This window comes from Pangasianodon hypophthalmus, chromosome 10 (assembly GCF_027358585.1).
Source record: "Pangasianodon hypophthalmus isolate fPanHyp1 chromosome 10, fPanHyp1.pri, whole genome shotgun sequence".
Taxonomy (NCBI): domain Eukaryota; kingdom Metazoa; phylum Chordata; class Actinopteri; order Siluriformes; family Pangasiidae; genus Pangasianodon; species Pangasianodon hypophthalmus.
Window position 1 is genome coordinate 12,339,338 of NC_069719.1, and position 27,861 is coordinate 12,367,198.

The following is a 27,861-nucleotide window of genomic DNA, read 5'->3' on the forward strand; positions in this document are numbered from 1 at the left end:
TAGTTGAAAGGGAAGTAATCTTTGTAATCACACATGGCTAAAATTCCCCCCATGACATCTATATTTTGTTAGTAAATTAACCTTTTGCAGGTGGAAAGACTTTCCATTGACAATTATATTTAATTGCTTTTAAATTAATCAATTAGTTATACATCAAACAGTCCTGATAAGGCAAATGTCACAATTATTCCATAATTCACTATTCCCTTTTTATTACTCAGTGAACAAGCTTGTTTGTTTTTGTGGGCTTTTTCCTTTTTTTTTTTTTTGTAATTGTTTCTTTATTGATTTTTATAGCCAAGGTCAATGCTAGATACAGCCAACATATTTTTGGATCAGGCAAAGAGATTTTCTATGGAGTATAGTTCAAATCAGTATCAGGAAATAAATGGTAAAAGGAACAAATTGGTGTTGTCGATTACTGTCACATGTACACATTAAAGGAAAAGAAACAATCAGGATGACATTCCTCTTACAAATGCTCAGTAAGGGAAGTTTTTCAATGGATGTAATTTTCTTTTTAGTATTCAACTTGATTCTTCAAAAAACATGAATGTAATTTCACTTAACAAAGTTGAAATATGAGTAAATCCCTTTAGGAACCAGTTGGGAATTGAGAAGCAGGTTGCTGCAGTCTTAAGTGCTCCTCTATTAAAGCAACCTCTGGCAAGCAGCCACTGCATCCCGAATCACAGAATAAGCATCTAAGTAGGACTTGGCCTCAGCGATGGTGCGTCTAGACTGTAGCATCACCAATGCAATGGGAACAACCTAACATAACAACAAATTCACAATATAGACAAGTCATTCCTTTGAATATATACTGTATTAATATCCTCAGTTTTAGTGTAGTTATTAATATGCCAGTATTGGAACTGATGTGATGTGTTTTACTACCATATGACAGCAATGATATTAAAAATACTTCATCACACACACACACACACACACATATTGTTCTGTCACATTTGCATGCATCCATATGCAATGTTCTGTGAACAAGCTCTTACGCTGCCCCTTTTGTTAGCCACCAGTGTGTGTTGTGTGACATCAGTCGAGCTCATCTCGTCACTCAGCTCTTCTACGTCATAGATGGCTCTTAGCAGAGCTGTCTCACACTGTGCCTGGGTGCTGCCCGTGAACCTCTGAAGGTGAAGACATTAAATAAATTATGTATTGAATTCATAATTGAAATCTGAAGCCAGGGTCACATTGCCTTTGCATTGCAATTACCCTGAACCACTGATGAATCAAAAGTCATTAATGAATTGTTCGGTGGCCACATATGAAAAAACTAGGGCTGTTTGCAAACATCACTCGTTATAATACAGTTTCTGAACAACCCATGCTTACTAAATTATAATACGGGGCAGAAGTGGCTCTAAGCAAGCCTCAGCATGTAACTCTCAGCTAAACGTGTCCTTTGCATAAAGTAAAAAATTACCTGTAATATGTGAATGGCTCTTCTATAGAGTTTGCTGTTAGTTACTCTGAGGTCTATCATGTAATTCATGTACACTTTTCCAATAAGGACATGAGCCCCTGTGCTGATCACATTCAGGCACCATTTAGTGGAAAGCTCCCAGTACTGTGTCTGTGTCAGAAAGAAAACAACACTATTCAATGTATTCCACTTACTGCTTACACAAGGATATACACTCACTGGCCACTTTATGGACAGTCAAACATTCCCCAAACATTACACCACCAACGGCAGCCTGAACTGTTGACACAAGGCAGGTTGGGTCCATGGATTCATAGCGGTGATACCAAATTCTGACTGTACCATCTGTGTGCTTCAGCAGAAATCGAGATTCTTCAGATCATTCCATGTTTTTCCAGTCTTCAATTATCTAGTTTTGGTGAGCCTATGATCACTGTAACCTCAGATTCCTGTTCTTGGCTGACAGGAATAGAACTTGATGTTGTTGTAGCCCATCTGCAAGGTTTGAGATATTGTGGTTCAAACAGTCTGGAGTTTCTGAAATACTCCAACCAACGTGTTGTGCATTCAGAGATGCTTTTCTGCTCACTACGGTTGCAAACAGTTACCATAGCCTTCTTGTCAACTTGAACCAGTCTGGCCATTCTCCTCTGACCTCTCTCATCAACAAGGCATTTCCTCACACACAACTGCTGCAGGAGATCAGCAGTTTCTGAAATACTCATACCAGCCCATCTGGTACCAACAACCATGCCACAGTCAAAGTCAGTGAGATCATATTTTTCCCACGCTGTTTGATATGAACATTAACTGAAGCTCATTACATGTATCTGCATAATTTTATGCATTGTGCTTCTACCACATGATTGGCTGATTGGATAATTTCATGAATGATCTGGGGTATAGGAGTTCCAATTAAAATGGCTGGTGAGTGTATATTTCTATATATTTCTATATCTGTGATAGCTTACCATTAGGACAGGGCTGTGCTTATACAATGATGAGGGCCACTTAATAGTGAGGACTGTCATAAAGTGGCTTCTCATTCTTTCCTGAAAGGTAGATATTTTCACATCATTCTTAAAAAGATCTAACATTATGAAATATTTCTAAAAAGACACCATGAATCATTTTACTCACAGGATCACTGAGTCCCTTAAGCTCATGGGCAATTGCATGAAGGTTTGATGTGCGCTGTCTCACATTCTTGGCCAGTACTGAAACCTCATTCAGGTCATCTATGAAAGCATTTCAGCATCATGTGCACTGATAGAATGCGATAGTGCCAACACTACAGTGAACAGATTTGGCTTTAAATACTACTTACCATTCTCACTATAGAGAAATATCACTGTGTCATTGTCACTCAGATTGGGTAAAATGGTGTCCACAAAATCCTTGTGGTCAATAATGAAATGCGGTCCCTAGACATCCCATAGGACATGGATAATGAGAATAGAATCAGAGAAAGAAAGGCAGAGAGAGAAACTGAGAGAGAGAGAGAGAAAGCAAAGAAACAAAGGAGCAAGACACGAATACAGGCAGTCTGTTTCATAGATGCTACTAGTCATTATTCTAGTTGAATGCAAAGCCTTTCACCCACTAGAGATGATAGATCTCCCTCTTTGTTGTTCATTTCACTGAAGCCACTGCGAACAAAGCCTCTGATATCTTCAAAGCCTGGAAAAAATACAAAATGCAGCTTTGGTTGAGTTTATATCATTAATATTACAATAGCCTGAATAATCATCACACTTTAGAATGTATTTCTAAATGATCATTAGTGTTACCTGCTCCAAATGTCGGAATGCATTCACTAGCATCAATAATCCCAATAATACCAAGAGTCTGCCATCCAAGGTAATACACATGTCCTTTCTTTCGGAGGCTGTTTTTACAAATCATATATTATCCTTGCTTTATATTATCCCATCAATTCTGAGAAGACTTGGTTATTCTGGCCCATTGCAATACGTGCACAGAATTAGCAGGGTGAAAATAACAATGAAAGTAATAGTCTGGACTTTAGATTCTGTATCGCAGTCTCCAATGCAATCTACAGTATATAGTGTATAGGTGATAAATTAGTTGCTTTGTTCATCTGAAAGCTGAACACAACTGGCATTGCTCAAGCAATTTATGTATATAAAACCTTCAAAATGAGGAGATAAATCAACAGCCTACCTTATTGCTGCTTTTTGAACCAGGGCTGCCAGTTCTTTAGTCTGTGAGTAAGTGATCTGATGAACTTTCTCAAACATATTGAGTGAGTGCAGTATACCACTGGTAAAAGCAACGTATTAGTGTTAATATATAAAAGGAAAGCTAGTATATATTCACAGAGGGGAAACATTCTTTGAACACATACTTGAAAGTTACTGCTTTCTTACTGTATGCAGCTTCATGGCCTGCCAAAAGGATAGTTTCCAGAATTATTTTTGTGGCACTTCCTCCTTTCATTCTTGATGATCCACTGATTGCTTCTGGCTTTGAGAAAAAATGAAGCAGAGATTATTATTCTAGTAGATTCATAGTACAGTAATTAATTATATGCCCAAGGAATTGTCATGTCTTCAAAGATTACTAACTGTGCAAAAGCTGTATACTGACATTTTAATGTCTTTTAAAGATGGAACATATTTTAGTCAGGTAGAAATGGTTATACCCCTACTGCTGGATTGAGCACGTAGGCCTTTTGCTGTTTCTGCATTTCATTCATTCTCTCTGCCACCTCCTTGAAGTGAAACGAGCAGGTCTGTATTGGTTCAGTCCTATCAACATAACAGCAGCAATTTAAGATATTCTATTGTAATGACAAATATTCATCTTCCCTTCTAAATTTATTAGTCAAACATAAAGTACTTTAATGGTTTTATCTTCGGTACCGTGCCATGTCAACAGGATTAAATCCAATCAGCACTGGAGTAAAGATCTCCAGATTCCTCAGACAAAAATCAAGTTGGCCAGCAACAAATGGTGCCTTTAGAATAAGAACAGATCACATCAGCATTGTCTGTAAAGCATGATAATGAGCTAGGAGTAAGGAATTCAAATACATTGCACAAATGAATAAAACTACTAGACTGTTCATACAGACAAGCCACAGGATATTCCAATGAAGAGGACGTGCTTCTTCCCTACACAAACCTGTCAAGAAAAACAAAAAAGGGCTAAAACATGATACATACTACAGTATCATTTCCTTGTTCAATGTTTTGGTCTTATGCAAAGCCACTGTAACCTGGCATGAGAGTGATTTACTGCAACAGGAAGCAAATGCTTTCTCTTGGCATTAATCTTTCCCCTCTCTGCTCTAGTATTCACCTTGCCCAGTGTGAGAGCTCCCAGCAAGGGATCGTCTTCTGGTGTTTCCTGTGATGTCAGCAGAGCTCTTAAAAAAAAAAAAAAGAAAAACAATGCTGAAATACTGCAGCGTCATTTTCTAGTGTCATCCAGTGTAACAACTGAGCAGCCAGTGTTTTACTCACTTGTCACCTCCAGCAATGATGTACGAATAGATTTGCTTTTGATGATGAGAAGCAAGCCACCTATTAAGGGAGGTCTAAAGCCCAATCAAAAAGAGAAAATAAACAATTATTTTAACAAAAATTAGCACTGAACTCTCATGACACCACAGGTGAAGTATCATAATGTGCAGAAATTCAGTAATGTGAGGGAAAATTATCTGGTAAATAGTTTTTACCGCCAAGAGAAATGCAACACGACCTGAAGTCCCACAGCCACTCAGGACAATCAGACTGTCTTCTGGATCCTAATGTAATAAACCATTTAATCTGTTTCCCCATACTTCTCTAGCTTTCTAATAATATATACTCACCAGACACTTTATTAGGAATACATGTACACCTGTTCACGTATTCAATTATCCAATCAGCCCATCATGTGGCAGCAGTGCAATGCATAACAACATGCAGCTACAGGGCAAGAGCTTCAGGTAATGTTCACATCAAACATCAAAGCAGGGGAAAATGTGATTTCAGTGACTTTAACCATGGCATGGTTGTTGATGCCAGACGGACTAGTTTGAGTATTTCAGAAACTCTGATCTCCTGGGATTTTCAAGTACAGCAGTTTCTAAAGTTTACACATAATGGTGCAAAAAACAAAAAACATCCAGTGAATGGTAGTTCTGCAGGCGGAAACGCCTTGTTGACGAGAGAAGTCAAAAGAGAATGGCGAGACTGATTCGGGATGACAGGAAGGATTTGGTAACTCAAATAACCAATTTTTGCAACTGTGGTGATCAGAATGCACAGTACAACATGTCGAACTTGGGCTACAACCGCAGAAGACCACATGAGGTTCCTCTGCTGTCAACCAAAAACAGATATCTGAGGCTACAGTGGGCACAGATTCACTGAAACTGGACAGTTGAAGATTGAAAAAATGTTGCCAAACATGCTTAATAAAGTGGCTGGTGAGTGTATCATAATTTTTCAGATACTTCTAATACAAAAGAAGTCACATTGTCACATTGTCAGTATATACAGTTCTGGTATCTATGATCTACATACCTTAAGAATCACTTCAACCCTCTTGGACACATCCACTATTGTCTGAACCACAGATGAGCTGTTCAGTGTCTATAAACATTAACAGCTTAATGTTTGTATAAATAATTATTGCATACAGTAAACCTATAAACCTTAGAACAGTTTTAGCACAAACCTGATACATGGGATTTCCATGTGATGTTCTTTCAAAGATTTCTGCATCACATTTTTGCAGCATTTCTACTATTTCTTTGGGACTTGCTTTATCAATGTCTCTGGTGATTGGATTCGATTTCTCTGTGACCGGTAAGTAGGGCTCATAACTGGAATGCTAAAGGGGAAAGACATAAAAAATTTATACAACAACAAAGGCATTATAGTGTAAGTATATCTGATTAAGCTTAAAAAAAAATAAATAAAAAAAAGCCATGCAAGCTGTTCAAAAAAAGAAACAGTGATTATCGACTTCCTAACACAGATACACTCTATCCTCTTACCTGCCAGTGCTGCATATCCTTTATCCTGTAATCAAACATAGGTTCTCTTGACTTTTATCTCGTAATCTAGCTTAACTCCTTTTGAATGTGTTTCATGTATGCCAGTGTTATGCACTCAGAGCTCTAGAGTTTGTACAGGAATCATGCAGTGCAACTCACACTAGACAGAAGGGAAAACCAAGGCTCATGAAAATGGACTTTGATATTGGCTGTAAAAGTCTTTCTTTGCAGAAGAGATTGTAGCCTGCTGCACGAAACAAGTAGCAACTAACTCAGATATTTAAGAAAAACAAAAGTTTAAATGGTCAAACCATAATCTTTATAGGCCCACTGATGCCAAGCTCAAATGCCATGCACGTCAATTCTAAGCATTTCAACTGTATGTGATACCAATATATACGGGGCTATAGGGCAAAAATCACTGGCCTGCTGCCAGCTGCCTGCAGTGGCTAGCTATCATTTTGCTCATAGGCAATAAAGCAGTCCACTGCAGATTTGCTGCTTTGTATAATCAATTGTCCAGGATTGGTCCAACCTTGTATTGTGGCTTATGACAGCCAACTGCTGCCTTTAGTCCCCAATTATAAAGATTACTATGAATTTGGTCTATATGCAATTTTTGCATCAACAATTGAGCATTCAATATTAGCACAATTCTCAGTTATGAACACATTTATGGAATTAATACTAGTAATAAATATTAATAATTAAAAAGTAATATTGATAATAAAACTAGTAAAACTAGTAATTTTTTACAAATTAAAAGACCAAATAACAAATGTGGTGAAAAATGACAAAATGGTACATCGAATATTGGCCCATATTTATAAATATGTCTGTAAAATAAAGGTAAATGACATTTTGAACATAGTGTCATTCATAATAACCTATGTGTATACTTCAAATAAAAACTTAGAACTTTAATAAACCCTACAACAGTCAGAAATCTATATTTTGCTTGCCCCAGTCCACTATAACTACACTTAAAATATAATCATTATAATGCTTCAGAAATATTATTACTTTTGCATTAATGTATGAATCTATTTGACATTTCATGATTGGGACATCTCATAAAGGTACATGAAGTTACATCATTTGAATTTGTTGAAGATTATAGAAAGAAGAAAATTAAGTCTCATTCTTTATCCTTATATTTAATGATATTGTGATACTGATGAATGTGATATACTTACCTGGCTGCTTTTGAATTTGCTTTCATTACCACTAGATGTGAGGGAGGAAAAAAAAGCCAGCCATGGTCTGTCTATCGATGGCACATTTACAAGTGGTCAGCTAACCAAGAGCCACTTGGCAGGTTTTCTAGCTTTGGCCTTGCATCTTGTTACCACTGATGGTTGAACAAAAGGTGGCTTGCTGGGAAGTTTCTAGAGCTAAACGACTGGAAACATTTAATCTAGCAAATATATTATGTCTATCTGACGTAAAGCTAGACTCATATCGTTTTATGCCAAGTTGCCTTTTTAAGTGCCAAAACCATGGTTGAATGTTGGCATTGGAATGCACTGTTAAGACCAGGCTGTTATCATGCAAATGGAACATTTTTATCTTGGTCATAAAAGCTTGATTTATAGGTTACTGTAGGAATAAAGCTTGATATTGTAAGCTGCAACACATTCCCTGATACCTATAAATTAACTAAGCATGTCTGATTCAGGGTGGGGGAGGGCCCGGTGGCTTAGTGGTCAGAACGGTTGCCTCGCACCTCTGGGTTTGGGGGCTCGAATCTTCTGCGCTGTTTGCATGTTCTCCCTGTGATTCGGGGGTTTCCTCCGGGTCTTCCGGTTTCCTCCCCCAGTCCAAAGACATGCACTGTAGGCTGACTGGCATTTCCAAATTGTCCAGTGTGTGTGTGTGTGTGTGTGTGTGTGCGACTGCGCCCTGTGATGGGCTGGCACCCTATCCAGGATGTCCCCTGCCCTGTGCCCGGAGTCCCCTGCGACAGGCTCCAGGCTCCCTGCAATCCTGTGCAGAATAAGCAGTACAGAAAATGGATGGACGGATGGATGTCTGATTCGTTTAAACGGATTTGTTTGAAAGAGTCGATTCAGTGAATCTCTGTGGCTATCACTATTCAGCAGGCGCGAGCGCATAGACAGCCCACCACCACCTGTAGGTCATGCGCTTGTGTCGCAGCAGCGCAGATTTATTGGTATTCTTAAAGCGTAGCGACTAAGTGAGGACGCAAACATGAGCGATCTCCGCACTGGACGCATTTGTTCATTTCTGGACATACGTGTATATTTCTTTTACCAGACATCTGCGGTATGAGTTCGATGAACTGGTGAGATTTGACAGATTTGCTATTTACCTAAGTAGACCGCTAATGGCACATGTTGTCGCGTAATTACGCCTTTTAGCGCCTCTTTATCAGTAAAACAGTGCTATAATCTGCTCGCTTTAACGGTTATGGTGTCGTTCAGGCTATATGTTACACTGCTGTCTGAGACTGGAGTGTGAAAAGAAAAATCAGCCTACGGATTGCATGCTGAAGGCGATGCTGTGGGCGAAAATGGTGGCGAGTTAAGTTGGTGTTAAATCTGTGATCGCGGACGCAGGAGTTCGGTAGTGACTGTGAAGTTTGCGCACCGCTGATGTGCCTGGAAGTGCTGACAAGTTGATGGGATTTTAACATTTTGGGCAACTTCAAGGAAGATATGAGTGCTCTCCTCCCTGCTCTCAGCTCCCTCCTGCTCCTGTTCTGCTGCCAAATCTGCCTTAGTGAAGCAAGTAAGTGAACAGGGATCTCTTCATCAGCATCTTCATCATCATCATCATCTTCTTCTTCTTCATCATCATCATTACCATGTCAGAGTCTTACGGTACGGGCTGGTCCTCCATGACTGATTTATGCGCAACGGATCTTGCTCCAAATGCAGTGTTTACGGTTCATGTTATTTATTGGGTCAGCGGATTGAATTGAAAAGCCAGATCAAGGAACACACATTAAAGAAATTGACTTTACCCTGTTAGATTTAATAAGGACCTGGTGGAACTTCGAGGGCCTGTTGTAGATCAAGTCAGTGAGAACTATGTGGAGAAAGGAGGGAATGGTGCATGATCTGGATGTGTTCAGTGTGTAAGCCCATGGCTGGACAATATATCATTCACTGAATAGTGTGGCAAGTAGCTGGCCAGTACGGAGATAGCGGAAGACTGCAGTAAGCCCTCTAACCAGTCACGAAATTTCAGTTTTATTGTGTGATGTGAGCATGCTGACCAATGATGCACATCTTTAGATGTTTCAGTAGATCACAGTATCCACACTTCTAAACAAGTTAAAAATATTTGTCCAAATAATTCCTCAAGGGTCAACCATTTCATCAAGGATTTTGATGATATTTTGTTTTCAATATGGTGCAAGGTGTAACATATGTAGTTATAATTACTGTATACAGTTATTTCCCCATAATATGCAGCCGCATGTCAGTCTGTATGATTAAAAAATCTATTGGCTCACAAGCAAGGATTGGATCACCAGACTAATAGATAAAATATATGCAAACAGAAAAATATCTGCCTTCAGGCTTATAGTTAAACTTGCAGGGTATTTTTTGGCTCAGCACTGTATGATTCAGCCGTCTAGAAGGTACATACAGTGTGTCGCCAAGTACATTGTATCTGTATGATAAATGAGAAGGATCTTCTGATCTCTGTTTAAGTCTTGAACTAGGCATGATATTCAAGCAGTAACTCATAATTAATTACCCTTACAGCTTTTATCCTAATTTCTTTTCTTAATTCATGGAATTCATGGAACCATGCCAGTACTGACTTCCAGCAATGTAAATTTTACAGAGCATAACATAATAATTATTAATGTTTTGTTTTTGGTTTTTGTGCTGTGTAATGCCATTATGCCACTGCAGAGCTGGCAGTTAATCAGATGCAACTAATTGTTCACACTCTGGCTCTCATCTTTTGTATTTTTTACTGAGTAAAAAATCTGTTGCAAACTGTGAAATATCTTTTTAAAATACAAAGACAGTAATAGGTTCTAAGAATGTATTACTACTAACTAAAGGACTCACGTGAAGGTATGTGTGCTGAAGTTACAGGGATGAGCCAAGTTCACTGAATATAATGATGATGGATTGTAGCAGCTGTTGTCAACCAACCTCTCATCCTTCCAACTGTAGAACAGAATGAAGCTCAGAGTCAGAATACATCAGCATAATAACCCAGAAGAGAATTACAACTAACTACAGAAATTCATACATATTCATTCATTCATCTTCATCAGCTGCTTTGTCCTGGTCAGGTTCATGTGCCTATCATGGGAACACTGGGCAGTAACATACACTGTATGGGACAGCAGTCTTTAGCGCAAACACACACACACACACACACACACACACATTCACACACACATTCACACCTAGGGACAATTTAGAGTAGCCAATCCACCAACTGGCATGTTTTTGGGAAGTGGGAGAACAACCACAGAAACTCCACACAGACAGTAACCCAAACTTAGGCAAAGCTACCCGCTGTGCCATAGTGTCGCCCCTGTACATACTCATAAATTCAAAATACTTGGCTGTTCATTCAGTGAATGACAGCTGTTTAGCCAGATGCAAACTCAGCAGAATTTCAGAAATCTATAAAAGCACTTTACAGCCTTATCCATCATAATCACTTCTAACTTCTATTCATTTAGAAGAACATTAGCCAAACGAAGAGTATCATAGTAGCCAAACGAAGAGTATCATAGTATACTTATAACACAGCTGTCACCGAGTACCAGGATTTATCCCTTCATTTATTGATCTTGCTGCAAGTAATCTTTCAAATGTAGACTTAGATTGTTTTATGTTTTTACACAAGATGCACTATATGGCCAAAAGTATGTGGACACCTGACCATCAGACCCATATGTGCTTTTTGAACATGCCATTCCAGATTTAGTCCCCCCTTTGCTGTTATAATAACCTCCACTCTTCATGGGAAGGCTTTCCACTAGATTTTGGAGTGTGGCTGTGGGGATTTGTGCTCATTCAGCCACAAGAGCATTAGTGAGGTCAGGCACTGATATCGGGTGAGGAGGCCTGGGGTGCAGTCAGCGTTCCAGTTCATCCCAGAGGTGTTTAGTGGGGTTGAGGTCAGGGCTTGGTGCAGGTCTCTCGAGTTCCACCACTTCCACCCCAACCTTAGCAAACCATGTCTTCATGGAGCTCACTTTCTGCACAGGGGCACTGTAATGATGGAACATGTTTGGGCCTCTTAGTTCCAGTGAAGGGAAATTGTCATTCTACAGCACACAAAGACATTCTAGGTAACTGTGCGCTTCCACCTATGGAGCACAATTTTTTTTTATCCCAACTTAATTGATATTTGATTATATTTTTTATTGAGTTTTTAATAGTTACAATCTTGTTCATTCAATTCAGTGTGTTTAATTTAAACCCCAGTAACTCAAATACAAGTAGGCCTATGAATAATGTCAATTTGAATCTAAACACAATTTGAATAAAAATGTGTTCTGTGAGAGGAAAGTTTGGGAGTAAAAAGCTCTGTGCCTTCAATAAGTAGCCAAATTATCATTGTACACATTAAAATAATTAGCCTAATATTTTGAACAGTTGGATTATGTTCATAAATTAAATAAATTATTCAGCTTCCATAAAATAAAGTGAAGGGGTCCATGGATTTTTTTTTAACAGATAAAGGGGTCGATGACTTTAAAAACATTGAGAACCATAGATATATCACATTTAAATGACAAGTGTCAGCCAAAGTGCTGCACAATACAATCAGGTAATTAGAAATAAAATAAAAAATAAAAATGAATAAATGAATACAAATGAATTGATCAATAAAAGGGAGTAAACAACAAAACCATCAAGTGACAGGATAAAAATAACAATAAAACCAACAAGACAGTATAAAACAGACAATTTCAGACACTACAGCCCTCAAATGCCTAGAGAAATAAATAAGTTTTTAGATTGGATTTTAAATGTCTGTTGTAGGCGATGCTTTTATAAAAATGGTAAGCTGTTCCATAATCTCAAGGCTAAAGAACAGCTTCTATTCTCGAGCTGTCAGGCTGCCCACTCCCACCCACTCTACCACAGCGTGAGTGCTAACCTGAATACTACACAGCCATATATAATACAACATTCATTACACTATTCATGCATATTATACATATTGCACTACCACATCATCTCAGTGATACATTTGCACAGCTACATAAGACACTTGAACATAGTCTGTTGTATTTAAGGTAGCTAGCACTTATAGCCTGGACATGTAATAAGTAATTACCAAAAGTGGCCTGGGAACATTGCTACATGTTTATCCACGTGTTAAAATATACTATATACTATATAAGTTACGCAGCCCGCATGATGAAATGTCATTAATGTTAGCTAAGTTACAAAGCCCGCATTTCATCATGCTTACTTACATCATGCAGCAAACCTAGAGCACTGCAGTTTTAGTTAAACTCAGGGGCAGACTTAGCACTAGGCAAATGTAGGCAACCGCCTTGGGCGCCCAGAAGCCAAGGGCCCCCTAAAAATGCAAATTATATATATTTTTAATTATTAACGCTGAATAACGTATGCTGAAATTTGAAATAGACTATCGATGTTAAAACACAGAATAGGGCCCCATTCCTTTATTTTGCCTAGGGCCCCCAATCACTAAATTCGCCCCTGGTTAAACTCCAGCTAGTTTTATGTACATTGTGTATATCTGTACTCTTTTTGTAGTTGTAGTTTGCACTTGAGAATTTAATTTGTTTTAACCTGGTTTTATGGACTATCATATCATTTTTTAAACATTTGTATTTTTAAGCTTTAAAAAAAAACAGTATCTTTTGCATTTTGAGGGGAATGGTGTGCAGTTATATACAAATCTTGATAAATGATTTCCATTCATGACTATCCACAGACCGTCCTGCTGCTCCTGTCAATGTCTCTGTCACTCACCTGAGAGCAAACTCAGCCACCGTATCCTGGAACGTCCCAGAAGGGGAGGCTGTAATTGGCTACGCCATCTCCCAGCAGGTTCTACAAAGTTATTAAAATGATGTATAGCCCTAATGGAAACCATCATATCAGTTGAGAAAACCGTGCACTTTATGGCTTCATTAACTATGCAGCCACTCCTCTTCAATAAACCCTCTATTTAGGCTATGTACAAATAAGCTTCATGTCCTTGTGTGTGTTTGATCCTGTATGCTTTGTCCTGTAGAGACAAGATGGCCTCATGCAGCGGTTCATCAGGGAAATTAACACCACCAGTCGTGCTTGTGTGCTATGGGACCTAGATGAAAACACAGACTATATTATTCAGGTGCAGTCTATCGGGCTGCATGGGGAAAGCCAAGCCAGCAAGAGGGTTCATTTTCGAACCCTTGAAAAATCAGACCACTTCCAGTCTAACATGGTGGCTCAAGGTACTCTGAGACATTTTGGTTTAATCATTCTGCCACACACACCCCAATACAAAGAGTAACAAGTATTTGTCTTAAGGTACAGTTCAAGATTTTTTTTCCAACATTAAAATGTAAGTGTTTATCCAAAAAATATGAAAGGTTATTTTTTAAAAGTATATTACAGAGATTGTATTTAGGCAGTTTTGACCTAAAGCTAATTGAGTACGTCCATTACTAACTAATGATTGGCTTTGGATGTTTTTCTGTGATCATTTGCCATCAATACAGTCCAGTAATATGTGTTTTTGTGTGTGTGAAGGTGACCCCTCAGTAGAAGGTCTTGATATTTCCAGGCACCTTCAGACGGGAGAGATGTTAATCATTACGACTGTGCTACTAATGTGGGCAGGTGACTGTTCAAAAACAACAAATTTAAAAATACATAATAAAAAGTACAGTGCACACTAGCCATAACTTTGAATATATGAGTCTTTTTAAACTACCATATTAATATTGCAGTGTTTATTTTGAGTTTTTTTTTCTCTTAGAATGAAATGAAATTAACTTGCTGGGATTAAGAGCACATTTAGAGCATGTGCTTGGTTTTGAATATAGCTCTTTTGGCCAGATGCCAGTGCTTGAGGTCAAGGGGATCTGATCCACTTTCTAATCGGATGTATTTGTCTTGGTGCAGCGGTGATTGCTCTCTTCTGTAGGCAGTACGAGATCATCAAAGACAATGACTCAAACAACCACAGTAAGGAGAAGACCAAACCCCTCTCTGTGCACAGTACTCCAGATTACCATAATGGAGGGCTTCTAGGGAACAAGGTGAGCTCAATACTGCTGACACAGATGGCTATAATTTAATCACTGCAGGGTACGGGCTCATGGACTCAAAACTGTGACTTTTCAATTATCAGTCACATTTAGATCATATGCAGCACTTGTGCAAAAAAGGAATATAGATCATAAGCATTAATCATATATAAAAACAAGATGACCATTTTTGTCTTATTTCTTTACATATATCGGTAGTTTGGCATTCTGAAGATCTTTCCCTATAATTTTTGTGTTTTCTGTGCAACTGAGCTTGTCTTGTGTATTTTGTTTTCCCTATTTCCAGAGGACACCATCAGCAGTTAGCATCATTAAGGTCTGACCAGCACATCAGTGCAGAAACTGGTAGATCTGGTCCTAGAGGGATCTTCTAAGTCATCATTCAATAGTAATAACATCCAGCTCTGTGTAATACACTGTATTTCTGTACTACGTTACAGTGTGAAATAGCAATGTAGGACAATGTAGATGTAGGGACATAGCAATAGAAGAAGATTGATCAGTTACAGTTTGTTTAATCATGATGTAACTAAATTGCATTATTATTGACCAGGTTAATCTTATCAGTGAATGAGGCATAGCATAATCAGTGTTATGTCCTGGAATAAATATTAAATCTTGAAATCTGTTCATAATGAACAAATATAAAATGTATTTACTTCTGCTACCTATCCTCTATGCATATGAAAAATCTGAAACTTGCAGTTAATAATAACTTTAATAGCGCAGAAATGAACTTATTTCCAGAGCATCCTGAATATGTTAAAATATGATCGAATTTTATTATCTTTCACAAAAAACTTCTACTGACACATTACACTTCTACTACACTTCTGTACTGTACTTTAAAAGGTATTTTTCTCACATAGGGTCACCTACTACTTGATATATGACAACATTATAAATAGGCTGCTGCTGCAATCTCTAGTTTTACAGACACAACTTGATCTCAGTCTTGTAGATAATCTGTTTCTCATATTTAAAGAAATCCTGGACTTGAATAAATCTAGAAAGCCCATGTCCTAATGTTTATCTGCAGTGAAAAATAGCATTGTATTTCTGTTACTTTGGGTGGTAGTGTGCAACCATAGTCCTACATTGCATTACAAAATGTACTGTATCTAATGAATTGGAAAGTTGTAATATAATGAGTTAAAGATGCATATGGACAGCGCATTAGAGACATTGTTTTGATTGTATATGTTTTGTCAATTGGAAAATAATGTTATATGTGGCATTTTGAGAATGTTATTGATAGAGGAATATAGTAGAATCATGTATAAACTGTTACAGTAGGACACTAGGTCAGGTTGCTTTCATTTTCCCATAACATACAGCATTATAATACATACTGCTGGCATAAATTTTGTTGAAACTGATCACATTTTTTCTTTTATATCTACATAGTAGCTATTATTACTGCAAATGTATCACATTTGGATTACATCCAAATAAACCTATGAACTCTGATCTCTGCTTGCCTGATTAACTGTACTCTGAATAAAATACAGATATGTCTTACTGTATCCTACTAGTAATTTATATGCATGCACATACATCACTTATGATAATAAGTGTAATTATTGTTCATTGCTAATTACAAATAAGCATTTCTACATGAGCTGAACTGAAAAGATACAGTCACTAATGGGAAATAAGGCCCTTCGTTTCTTAAGTTTTAAGATGTTGATTATAATTTTTACACATAGCTTGTACTGGGGTGGATTTTAAGAAACAATGCAGAAACTGCAGATAGCCACTGCTTTACAACATTTGAGCAAGCCGGAAGTGTCCGTGGCAAGAAAAAAAAAACTGTTTGAGAGGACATGAGGAAGAAACCTTGAGAGGAACCACAATCAAAAGTGAACCCACCCTCTTCTGAGTGACACCACATAGAGGGACTGAAATCATTACACTACACCAATTTTCTACTACATGTGCAGAAAGGATGTTCAATATCAACATAATGTGGATACGAGTCCTGAGATAAGCACAAGGCAGTTTTTATGATTACAGCAGTAGTTCTTAGGTTTAGGTCTACAGTACATAGGAGAGATTATAAACTGAGACTTGGGCATAAACTTGTTTTTGGGAAGTGCAAATCTTTAGGGTAATCCATGTGGGACCATCTACAGCTATCAGTACCAAATATAGACGATTAAAATATATATTATTGACTGAACTGAAATTTATACAATATAAATAAGTAAGATACTTATTTGCAAAACTGTCATATTTGGTCCAAACCAGACTTACGGTGTCAGTAGGAGGCAGTCACGTGAGATTCAAAAATCAGAAAGTTCCCACTACAAACACAAACTGTGATACAGTTCAGAGTGTCGACTGATTCCACAGTTACTCCTAAATCCAAATTTAACTGGACGAAGAAGAGTTAAATAATAAATAAAATGTTCAAACCATTGTCGCAGTTTTGCATCTGAATTATGAGGTTCTGGTGTTGTTGTTGATAATTAAGTTCACGTCCGCTAGAGGGCGCATGCGCAACGGTCACAATGTCGACGCATGCGCAAGTAGTGAATCACTTCCTGTAGTAGAAACGCTTGCAATGCATTGTTGTTAACATGAACTATTTCCAAATAGTCCTGTGGATAGCTAAACTAGCTGCTTGTCAAGCAATAAGCTAACGGAAACATTTTCACACCGGATTGCCAGCCGCTGGACAGGATTACTAACACCGACTGTCTTGTATTTCTCAGATATTTTAAATAACTGCAGTTATAAACTCGACGTTTTCAACGTTATTCAACGGTGAATAGCTGAGCTAATGCTAGTGAGGTGGCTACCAAGTTAGGCTACAGGCTATTTACTTAGCTCTTTCTAGTATGCTAGCTAGTTTGCTAGTTTAGCAGTTGACTATCTCATGCAGTACTGTTGAGAAGTAAATGTTTGTTATGCTGAGGCGTTGTTGTGGTCTGTAGGACACGTTTTGAACTTCTCGCCTGTTAGCTGGATAACGGTTAGTCAAAAGTTTTCTCGCTCCAAATTTAAGTGTGTGTTAACGTTCCCCATTCAGCTGTTTATTTATTTTTTGAGTTTAAGTAGCTAACGCTAGTTGACAGTTGAATAGAAAAGCCAGCTAGATGGGCAGACGTGTTTCCTTTTTTATTCTCAGTGGCACACAGTCTGTCAGCATTAGCTCATGAGAAAACCCGAGGTAGAAACTGCGTACAAGGTTTAGTTAGACGGCCTTTTAAAATGAGCAGCATGATCCTTTAGTTGGTTTTCTGTCAAACCCTTTCAAAGCCAGTATGATTTATTTAACTCCGATCTGCTGCTGATAAAGATCTGCTCGGTGAAGTTGAGAAGGAAAGATGAGTGAGCTGATCACACGGCTAGTCTTGGCTTTGTGTGGATCTGGAAGAGGAAGATGACAGTATAGGAAGGGTGATGAGCTGATCGAGGATTCTTCTGGTCTACTCTCAGAGACTGCTAGAAAATGCCCAGAAGAAAACAATCAAATCCACAGCCTGTCAAATGTAAGTATTACTTTTAGATGTGTGTATTATGTTGCTAGCTTGGTGCGTTTGTTATCTGCAGGACAAAGTTCTGTCAAAAGTGTGTCTGCAAACACACACACACACACACACAGCATGTCTTTCTGAATTATAGCTTGTCATCCTTTTATTCACAAATCCCACTTCTGTTATTTTACGCAGGGATAAGATGCAATATAAGTCTTATATAGCTATATGTCATATTGTTCCTTCTTTTTCCAGCTCAGTACTATCTTGAAATGTTCTGTGCTGGCTTTTCTTCTTCCGTTGTCATTCTTTCCTAGCTTCATTTCCTTTGAAAATCTCTGCCAAGAGCAGAGATCTGCACCCCTCCCTGTCTTTATCTATGTCCTTTCTGTGGTTCCTTCCTCACTTTCTTACTCCCTTTTCCTCTGTCAGTGCTGACTGAACACTATGCCGTTAAGAAACCCTTCCGTTATAGCCAGTGTTTTAGTTTCTGCCACTTATTTCCTTGAAATAAATTAAAGCTGAATAGGCTGATACACTTTTTGTCATAGATTTCATGGGTCTGAACCGTTTTGCATTTTATAGTACATTCTATCGGTAACGTAACTCTCTTAGTAATTTGTTATTGGTTTCTCAGTGGGGCCTGAAGATGCTGTTGGTGTTGGGAATCCAGAGAGTTTGGTTCTGGAGAGTGATTTCCTCCTTGAACAGGATTTTGGAGAGAATGACTACAAGATCATAGGATTTGAGAGAGACTCTGGTTAGTAATTTTTAAGTGTCACAGTATTTTAGTGTACTTCAGTCAAAATTAAAAAAAAAAAACCAAAAAAACACGTAGTAACAACACACATGTAGTCGTTCCCATTCTTTTTCAAACGTTCATGAAACACATGTTCTGGGGTTTCTTTACAGATTCAGTAACTGCTGACATGGGAATTCCAGCATACGCTTTCAGCGATGAGGACTGCTCCAGTTACAACCGCCTCAGCATGGAAAGTGACTTTGAGGACCCCCGAGACACAGAGAGTGAACGGGAGGAGATGGGCGGAGACTCAGCCTTTCCCCCGTACCTCTCCTGCAGGCAGTGTGGCCAGCTCCTTGGTGATCCCCTTAGCGGGGCCCTAGACGTAGCTGGACTCTACTGCCTTCAGTGTGGTGGTGAAGAGAGGGGAGCAGAACAGAAACACGAACAAGGAAAGGAGGCTGCGTCTGCTCAGGGCTCCCAGCAGAAAGGACACAGAACGAAGTCTACCCCCAACTCCTACAAAACCTACTCGTGTAAACTGTGCAGCTTTACCTCACGCTACTCCAACCACCTGAAGCGGCACATGAAAACACACAATGGCGAGAAGCCATACCAGTGCCAGCACTGCGCGTATGCTTCAGCTCAGCTGGTTAACTTACAGAGACATGTGCGTACGCACACGGGGGAGAAGCCGTACAAATGTGACTACTGTACATTCGCCTGCAACTCCTTAGGCAACCTAAAGCGGCACCGGCGTATGCACACTCAGGAGAAGCCCAACAAGTGTAGCCAGTGTGAATACCGTGCAAGTAGCAGCCACACCCTAAAACGTCATATGATGGTACATAAGACAGATGCATCCACAGTCATGGAGGAAGGTATATGTATGTTCAGACTATGTAAGTGAATAGATAAATAGAAATGATTTGCAATTAAACTGTTGTAGCTGGTTTTGTATTTTCTGCTTAAGAGTTTGTAATTGCATGTTTCTAGTTAGAAATGTTCTCTCAGCTTTGTTAGCCAAAGAGGAACCACACATTGCACAGCATGCATTTAAACAGTAAGCATTTAACCTGTAAAGGGAAGTAAGAACAATCAAGTTCCTTAAACTGAACTTCCCCACAGAGAGGAAGAGGTTTATTCTGCTTATGCCTCATAAAAAATCCCCTGCTTTTTCTGTGTGTCTTTTACAGAGAGTGTAGCGTCTGATCTGAGTCTGCACATTAGTGCTGATCCAGACTTCCTGCAGAGTATTGGGAGCCTGCATGCTGATCGTCACCCCCCCAGCCTGCTGGAGGCTGAGGCACTAGGTCAGGAGTCGGAGCCCATGGCCGAGCTGCTTTTCCCCTTCACATGTCGCGTGTGTGGCTTGGCACTGGAGGACGAGGAAGGAGAGGCCATGCACATCTGCAGCAAGTGCACTCTGGACATGCTAGCTAAGAGCTCTCCATCTAGCCCCGAGAAAGGAGACAAGCTTTTCTCATGCACTTCATGCCCCTTCATCACACAGTACCCCAACCACCTGGTGCGGCACATGAAGACTCACAGCGGGGAAAAGCCTTACAAATGTCCACAATGCAACTACGCCTCAGCCCACTTCGACAACCTGAAACGGCACCACCGCGTGCACACAGGTGAGAAGCCCTACAAGTGCCACCTGTGTGACTACGCTTGTGGAAACCTAGCTAACCTGAAGCGACATGAACGCATCCACTCGGGTGCCAAGCCCTTCCAGTGTACCGTGTGCAGCTACAGCTGTAACCAGAGCATGAACCTGAAGCGCCACATGCTGCGCCACACTGGCGAGAAACCATTTAAGTGTCAGGAGTGTGCCTACACCACAGGCCACTGGGACAACTACAAACGGCACCAAAAAAAGCACGGCCACTCCCCTGAAGGGTGGATGAAGATGCCATTGCCAGAGAAGGAGGAGGAAGAGGAGGAAGGCGAGATGTAGCGTTATCTTTTATGGAGCTCTTCTCTCATGCTCTTAATACCTAGCAGATGTTGCCTTACTGTTTTAATATTGCAGAGGTGCAAGGTGCATATGGCAAGAGTGTCATTCTGTGTTTGACCCCCTAATTCAAATTTTGTTTTTCTTTGAATAGTGATGACAGAAGTGAGACCACTATTGAATCATTTTCTCAGCATGCTGAACAAATTCAACACAAAACCAAGAATATCACTGCAAGCATGCATGGGAGTTGACTTTAAGCTATATTTAATCTGTAGTACAACCTTTTTCATATCTGGTGCGAAAAGCATTATGCTTTTAAAGTTAGACAGAGAACAGGACAATTGTGGTTATACATCTGTAACTATAAAGCTGGTCTGATTAAGCTTACTTACATCCTAAAGTTTTAATAAGATCTCCATTCTTATAAATTTTATATGATTTACTGAGGTAAAGAGTATTGCAATAAAGCCAATGAGTCATCATTTTCTAGGTTGATACTATCTTTATTTTAAAAATTCTATATTGTGGATTTGATTACACTGAAAACCTTTGGTTGCTGCTAAATTATGTAGGATGTACAAATATGTAGTTGTTTTTCTGGGTTTTACTGTAAAACGATTGTCAGCTGCCCCTGCACCAATGCTGCACTGATGTGTGTGTGTGTGTGTGTGTGTGTGTGTGTGTGTGTGTGTACACAGGGGTGTTCTTGGCCCCTGGCGCTCACCTTATTTCCCAGGGAAATGTGGGAAATGTGGTTCTGTGTGTGTGACTTTTTGTAAGTGACTTTCAAACACTTTTTTTTCTAATTAAGTTGTGTGATGCCTACTGTGAAATTTCATATTTCATGAAAAATAAACCCATGAAAAGGGATAAAGTTGTAATTTCATTATGCTTTGTTTTGGGGAAGACCTCATGAGGAAAAAAGGAAAGAGACCACATTTGCTATTATCATTTTATTGGCACAGTCACAGACAGCACATTTCTCTGATTGTAGGTGTCTTAATGGTTGTCATTCTATGCTTTTTGTACAATATATTTTTTTTAAAATAGTAAAATATATTTTGTACAGAAAGAGCACAACATTTATAAAATGGCCAAGATCATTAGTCATTCAATGAAATCAGGGACTAAGTCAACATATTTTATGCATAATTATGGACATGTGATGTTTGCTATATACTGTCAAAATGTTTATTTATGTACTGTATATTATTTTTGTGGTTTTTATTTGCTTTATTGTTGTGGGGACTTGTCAAATGACCTTTGGCTTTATAATAAAACAAGAGTTTAGATTTTTTTTTTAAATTACATGTCTTGATATTTCCTTACACTGAAAACAAAGAAGGAATATTGGAGTTTCTCTCTGAGCATTTGAAGCCACTTGCCTCTAGAGATCAGTATAGAGCTGTAAAAAAAAATATTCAGCATTGTTATTACATATATTATAAAGCTTTCTTCATCTTTAGAGAACTGAAACGCGTGTGAGCAGTACATGTGACCACGGTGTACTCTTTAGAAACAGTAATAGAATTTTTCAGTAGTCCTACAGTGAGATGTGTTGCTGGCTGAAATCACGGCGCAGTAGCTGGTTGAAGGGGACCAAACCTCACTAAGACTCCTGACTTGGTTCCAGTTTACCAGCCACTAAGACGTGCTGCCCAGTGCATGTGCTGCAGTTAATACTTAATGCATTGAGGCAATGTGTGGAGAACCATACTCTTCCTCAGTGTTAATCTAATGTCAGTACTATATACTCCCACTTAAGAACTGAATAATTCTATATAATAATAAACGAAATATACTTCCATTGTATTAAGCTTATAAATATTTATAAATCTGTTGAAAACAGGCCCCGCTGAGAAGAAAAGGATCCCCAAAGACACCCCATTCCTAAAAAGTCTGCATGTGTTGTGGTAACTGGCTTGAAAATGGTTGGAAAATACGGAGGACTCTTAATCCCAAAGTTAGAGCTCCATCTGCTGTACTGAAGGTTTGTTGGTCTGCTTTACACTTTCTTTGCATGTTTCCCAAAAATTCTGTGTTTCCCCAAACCATTTTTTTTTTTTTATTTGCTACCAAGACATTGAGAGTGTAAATAGATGTGCCATTATGTCCTTATGGAAACAGCCCACCCAAATTAGCTTCCTTGCACCTGTCCCTCTATTTATAAGAGTGAACACTTTACTGCACCTGTATTCTGTCACTCAGCCTGCACCATCACTGGCTGAATAAGATGCTAGTCTGTTAGCACAGCATGCGTGTCATGGAGGGAACATACACACATATAATACGATCTACATGTGATGTCCATGTACTCTGTGACTTTGACATATCCTCTTAACCAGTAATATGCTTTTAGTCTCCATAATTTTACATATGAAAAAGAAAGATGGATAAAAGAAGAAAATGGTTACACACTGAAGATAAAGATAGTTATTTACTCACTTTTTAATATGTCAGAATGCCAGTAAAGAAAATAATTGTTTACTTCTTTACTCAAACTTGGCCTTTTTTTTTTGCATTCTCAGCACCTTGTTTTGTAAGGATGTATATGATGATGACAGTCTCCCTGAAACCACACACTTCCTTACATTCCATAGCTGAATGCAGTATATGGGGATATAAGGAAGTATGTTATCTCAAAGAGTAAATAGGAATTCCTCTCTCTGCCACACTGCCTCTAATTTAAGGTGTAAAACAAAATAGATATGTACTAGAACAAAAAGCATTTGTTTTCATAATTTAAGAAGATTAATAGTATTTCACAATACTAAACTCCACTGCTATCATGTATTTGGTTCTTTCTGTAAACACCTTTGACATTTTAAGGAGAATAGGACATTTTGTGGTCAACACTTTATCGCCTAGCAAGTTAACATTAACTGACCCGATTGAAATAGTTCATTTTCAAATACACCAGAATATAAACACATTGTGAAGCAAATTATCCCTCCTTCCCATTCTCCCCACCCAAAAAAAACAGTTTTATAGTTGCTAGAAACCCTTAATGAGCTGAAATTGCCACTCTCGTTATGCAGCAGTTATGAATCCGTCTTCATGGTTCCCTGGAAACGCGTTATGACAAGCATAAGGCTCTGCACATTACTTGCCCAACTCTTGAAAGCTGGTCCCTCACTCGTAGTGGAGTTTGTCCACCTTGGCCTGTCCCTCTGTCCCTTGTGCTGCTCTCCCGTCCATATCCTCCTCCTCTGCAGTCGTGCGCTGGACTGTATCCAGGCCAGGCTTGGCTTCTCAGCCTTTTCTATGAGCCGCCCTCCCCCTTGCTGTTGGCCTTCCACCTGTCAGTGTCCTTTAGAGGCCTGGGGCTCTCCTGCGCCTCCTGTTCCCAGGCCTCAGCACTCTGACAGGGCCAGGCAGCCTGTGAAATCACACCTCTCAGCTGTTCGCACTACACTCGAGACACCCTATACCCACTGCTCACTCTTCCACTGAATGTCAATGGCTCCTTAAAAAAGGAGCACTTTTGGGGGTAGGGATGACTAGAAGACAACTGCGAGGAGTTTTTTATTGGGACAGTAGAGCAGAAAATGGTTCCCGCAGCACAGCTGACTGCGGAGTTTATAATATTAGGTATGTCATATACAGGGACACGTACTCCAATGTACCTTGTCTTCTGTGATCAAAAATGAGCACTAAATTCAAATTCAAATTTTATTTGTCACACACATAACTATACACAGTACGACGTGTAGTGATATGATTTTTATGACTGTCCATGACATAAATAGAATTTACATAGAGTTAGAAAATGGAGAAGTATTAAAAGAAAAAGTATAAACAATATAATGTGAGGATTTAAAGACGGTGGCAGCAAGAGGCTGATAAAGTGCAGATATGTGCTGTTGTTTTGTGCAATATAATGCTGTGCAACATTAAGCTGAGGTAGTTGCTGAGGTATGAAATTGCCCACATATATATGATAAATATTTATAAATATTAGTATATCACTAAGCATTAATCACATTTGATCACAACTGCATCTCAGATGTCTGCAGTGAATTAATCACTTTTGGTAATGGCCTTTGGTTTGTGAGATCAGCAGCAGTCATGATTTTGAAGAATATACAGTGGGCTAGACATAGTAAGGAAACATAGTAAGGAAAGCATCTTTACTATTCACCAGTGAGGCAAAATCTGTCATGGTTAACATAACAGCATTTGGTCCATGGATTGGATTAAGTTCCTGATTGACTGATTAATTACATGCGAGCATCATAACAGAATGCACCAGATGAACTCATATACATTTCCCTTTTTCCATTTCAACTTTCCATCTAGTGGCTGTGGGATCACAAATAGGGATCCTATCCATGGCTGAAGCTGGAAACAGGAGAGCACAGGGAAATGTGAACAGGGAAGCAAACACTTCATGGCCACTAAGGTCAACACCTGTGTTCTAAACTCAGCCAGAGAGGCAGGGTAATTATAAGACAAGCTCGTACATATAAACACTGATACTGAAGGACAACGATTGACACTATATAAGCTCTACACAGGGGCTGACAATCTGCCTGTTTTATTTTGTGGTTGCTGTTCTTTGGCAGAGTGCCAGACACATGGCCTAGAAATAACTGATAAAGATCTGATTATGGCACTGACTCAGAGATATATCCCTCATTAAAGCATTTTTCCCTAACAGTATTCATTTTCCTTAGTCAATAAATGTAATAAATATATTTTTAAAATGTATGCTTCAAAGCTATTATGAACACACAGTGTTCATCAATATTCAGCTGCATACAAGTTTGTAAAAGAGACACATTAAAAATATGACTTAAATTTTGCTATGAACAATATAGTCAGGGATATTCAGTATACAATATTCAACACAATATAACCTGCTCAACCTGATCAGTGTTTTGGCATGCTACGGAATATAACTCGTAATGGGGTCAGCCAGCTTATTTTTAGATTGCTAAACACACTGCTGGTGGTGTAATAACTTTGTCCTCCATTCATGAACTCATTTATCTCCTTGTCATTACAAATACAGCTTAAGATTCGTTCATGTTCATTCAGTTTAGCCTCTAATGGTGTACCTACATTTTGTAAATTCAGGATGAATACTTTGACAATGGATAATAATGTCCAGCATGCCTCTGTGTGTTTAGGATCATTTCATTCATTTTTATAGAAATTGAATATAGACAGTTTCCAAATTACAAAATGACTGAAACAGAAAAGCATAAACAACAATACTTACTGATATTCAGTAAAATCAGTGTTAGCTTGAGTTCAGTTAAAGAAACACTGTGTAAGAAACAATGCCTTATGCAAACAATGTCTACTTAATTGCTTAATTGTGCATTCATGCCCACTGTGTGACTCAGTACTACATCAGGCCTTTGGCACAGAAAAGACTGATTCACAAACCCATGCTGATTCATAAGGTCCTCAGCATTAAAAGAGGTGAAGTCCTAGTGTGTGCTTGCCAGTTGCCAGCCTTGAGGTGGATACAGCTGTTCACTAAGGGCCACACGACCAGTCTCTTAAAGGCCTGCCATTGTGTATCTTCCTATCCCAGAGGTCAAAGGTACTGTAATCAACAGCTAAAAACAGGTGGTGATTCTGACTGAATGTAGCATGTGCTGGTTTTCCTCTTAGTTGGGCAGAGTTCTACAGCAATTTGCAAACTAGACTGGATGTACTCATCTCCATGTGTGGTTTGGCTTTAAAGTTGGTGAAGAGTGTAATTAACGTACCTTCACAGTGACAATATTGAATTGGAGTCCTAAAGAAGTTCTAATACCTTCCAGTAAACTTGCGTTACTATTATGAAACCATTAGTGTTGGCACACTTATGGCACATCATAGGAATAAACCTACTATGCATACACATAGGACTACACATTAAAAAACAGATAAGCACACCATTTATGATTGTTATATTTTTCAATCAAGTGTCTCAATTCAGTAATCATGCTGTGTCTCTTCTGAATTGCAATCATAGTAAACAGTGCTTGCAACTAGCCAGCTCTTTTGTTCAAACCACACAAAACGTAAGGTTCTGTCATCACTTTGTGTAATTTGTAGTTTGATTGAACAATATTGGTTGTGTGTGTCTACATCCCCAGCCTCTACTTCATAACATTCTGTGATTTTGTTTATTTATTTATTTATTGTTTTATTGTTTTATTGTTTTACTTACAACCATTGGTAGGGGTGTTGTTTTTTGTTTGCAGAAAAAAGTCAATCATAATCCACTTTAAGCCATTTACAGCAAATCAGGCGATGCAGATCTCAGAAAATTAATATTATTTTTATGTATTTTTTTCTTCAAAGAGAGGGAGGGCTACTAGCTGATTTATATCAGCCACCCATGCTCCTGAATTATCTTTAATAACTTTAACCCATAAATGTGTGCTCACTTTCAATCCAGTAACTAATTAAATAGACTTCAATATATAATTAAATATATTTCATAGTGTTCAGCAAAATAAGGCAACGTACAGTCAGGTCCGGAAGTATTTGGACAATGACAGAGTTTTTGTGATTTTGCCTTTATACACCATCACAATGGATTTGAAATAAAACAGTCAAGATGTGATCGAAGTATAGACTTTCAGAGGTTCCACAAAAATATGTTCCAAAAAAATTCCATTTAGGAACTACAGCCATTTTAAGCAAAGTACCTCCATTTTCAGGGGCTCAAAGGTATTTGGACAATTGACTGACAAGAAGTTACTTGACCAGGTGCGGTCCATTCCCTCGTTGAAGACAAATGGAGCAGATCAAAGGTCTGGAGTTGATATCAGGTATTGAGTTAGCATTTGGCAGCTGTTCGACTGGAGCTACCTATATGAAGTCCAAGGAGATTTCAGTGCAAGTGAAGGATGCCATCATTAGGCTGAAAAAACAACATAAATCTATAAGAGAGATAGCAAAAACCTTAGGTGTGTCCAAATCAACAGTTGGGTACATTCTTAAAAAGAAAGAAAGCACTGGTGAGCTCA

The 27,861-nt window shown here is 38.7% G+C and overlaps 3 protein-coding genes across 17 annotated transcripts; 2 read left to right on the forward strand and 1 right to left on the reverse strand.

Annotated features, from left to right (window-relative positions):
* Positions 1-522: 522 nt before the first annotated feature.
* On the reverse strand, positions 523-17,200 carry gckr (glucokinase (hexokinase 4) regulator). Of its 13 annotated transcripts, XM_053237358.1 has the most exons (24): positions 16,960-17,173; positions 13,415-13,751; positions 11,409-11,671; positions 10,695-10,747; positions 10,508-10,609; positions 6,456-8,441; positions 6,134-6,289; positions 5,980-6,048; positions 5,148-5,216; positions 4,933-5,006; positions 4,769-4,835; positions 4,538-4,591; positions 4,330-4,424; positions 4,110-4,215; positions 3,813-3,931; positions 3,629-3,727; positions 3,235-3,332; positions 3,048-3,124; positions 2,772-2,868; positions 2,585-2,682; positions 2,416-2,496; positions 1,445-1,594; positions 1,011-1,145; positions 523-771 (listed from the first exon to the last, which is right to left on the reverse strand). In XM_053237358.1, exons 6-24 carry the CDS (start codon positions 6,492-6,494, stop codon positions 652-654), a joined length of 1,803 nt encoding a protein of 600 aa, XP_053093333.1. In that variant the 5' UTR covers positions 6,495-8,441; positions 10,508-10,609; positions 10,695-10,747; positions 11,409-11,671; positions 13,415-13,751; positions 16,960-17,173; the 3' UTR covers positions 523-651. The 13 variants fall into 13 exon arrangements, with proteins under 13 accessions (XP_053093333.1, XP_053093335.1, XP_053093342.1 ...); XM_053237360.1 differs by lacking the exon at positions 10,695-10,747; XM_053237367.1 differs by lacking the exon at positions 6,456-8,441.
* Positions 8,458-16,173, forward strand: fndc4b (fibronectin type III domain containing 4b). 3 transcript variants are annotated; one of them, XM_034308103.2, is made up of 7 exons: positions 8,460-8,760; positions 8,900-9,206; positions 13,377-13,492; positions 13,680-13,884; positions 14,183-14,272; positions 14,558-14,694; positions 14,990-16,173. In XM_034308103.2, the coding sequence occupies exons 2-7, from the start codon at positions 9,134-9,136 to the stop codon at positions 15,023-15,025; spliced, it is 657 nt and encodes a 218-aa protein (XP_034163994.1). In that variant the 5' UTR covers positions 8,460-8,760; positions 8,900-9,133; the 3' UTR covers positions 15,026-16,173. The 3 variants fall into 3 exon arrangements, with proteins under 3 accessions (XP_053093346.1, XP_034163994.1, XP_026790290.1); XM_053237371.1 differs by having other exon boundaries at positions 8,458-9,298; XM_026934489.3 differs by having other exon boundaries at positions 8,460-9,206.
* Positions 17,201-17,283: 83 nt separating the features above from the next.
* Positions 17,284-22,192, forward strand: LOC113538888 (zinc finger protein 513). Its single transcript, XM_026934316.3, has 4 exons — positions 17,284-18,200; positions 18,823-18,945; positions 19,098-19,808; positions 20,124-22,192. Exons 1-4 carry the CDS (start codon positions 18,161-18,163, stop codon positions 20,885-20,887), a joined length of 1,638 nt encoding a protein of 545 aa, XP_026790117.1. The 5' UTR covers positions 17,284-18,160; the 3' UTR covers positions 20,888-22,192.
* Positions 22,193-27,861: the final 5,669 nt, after the last annotated feature.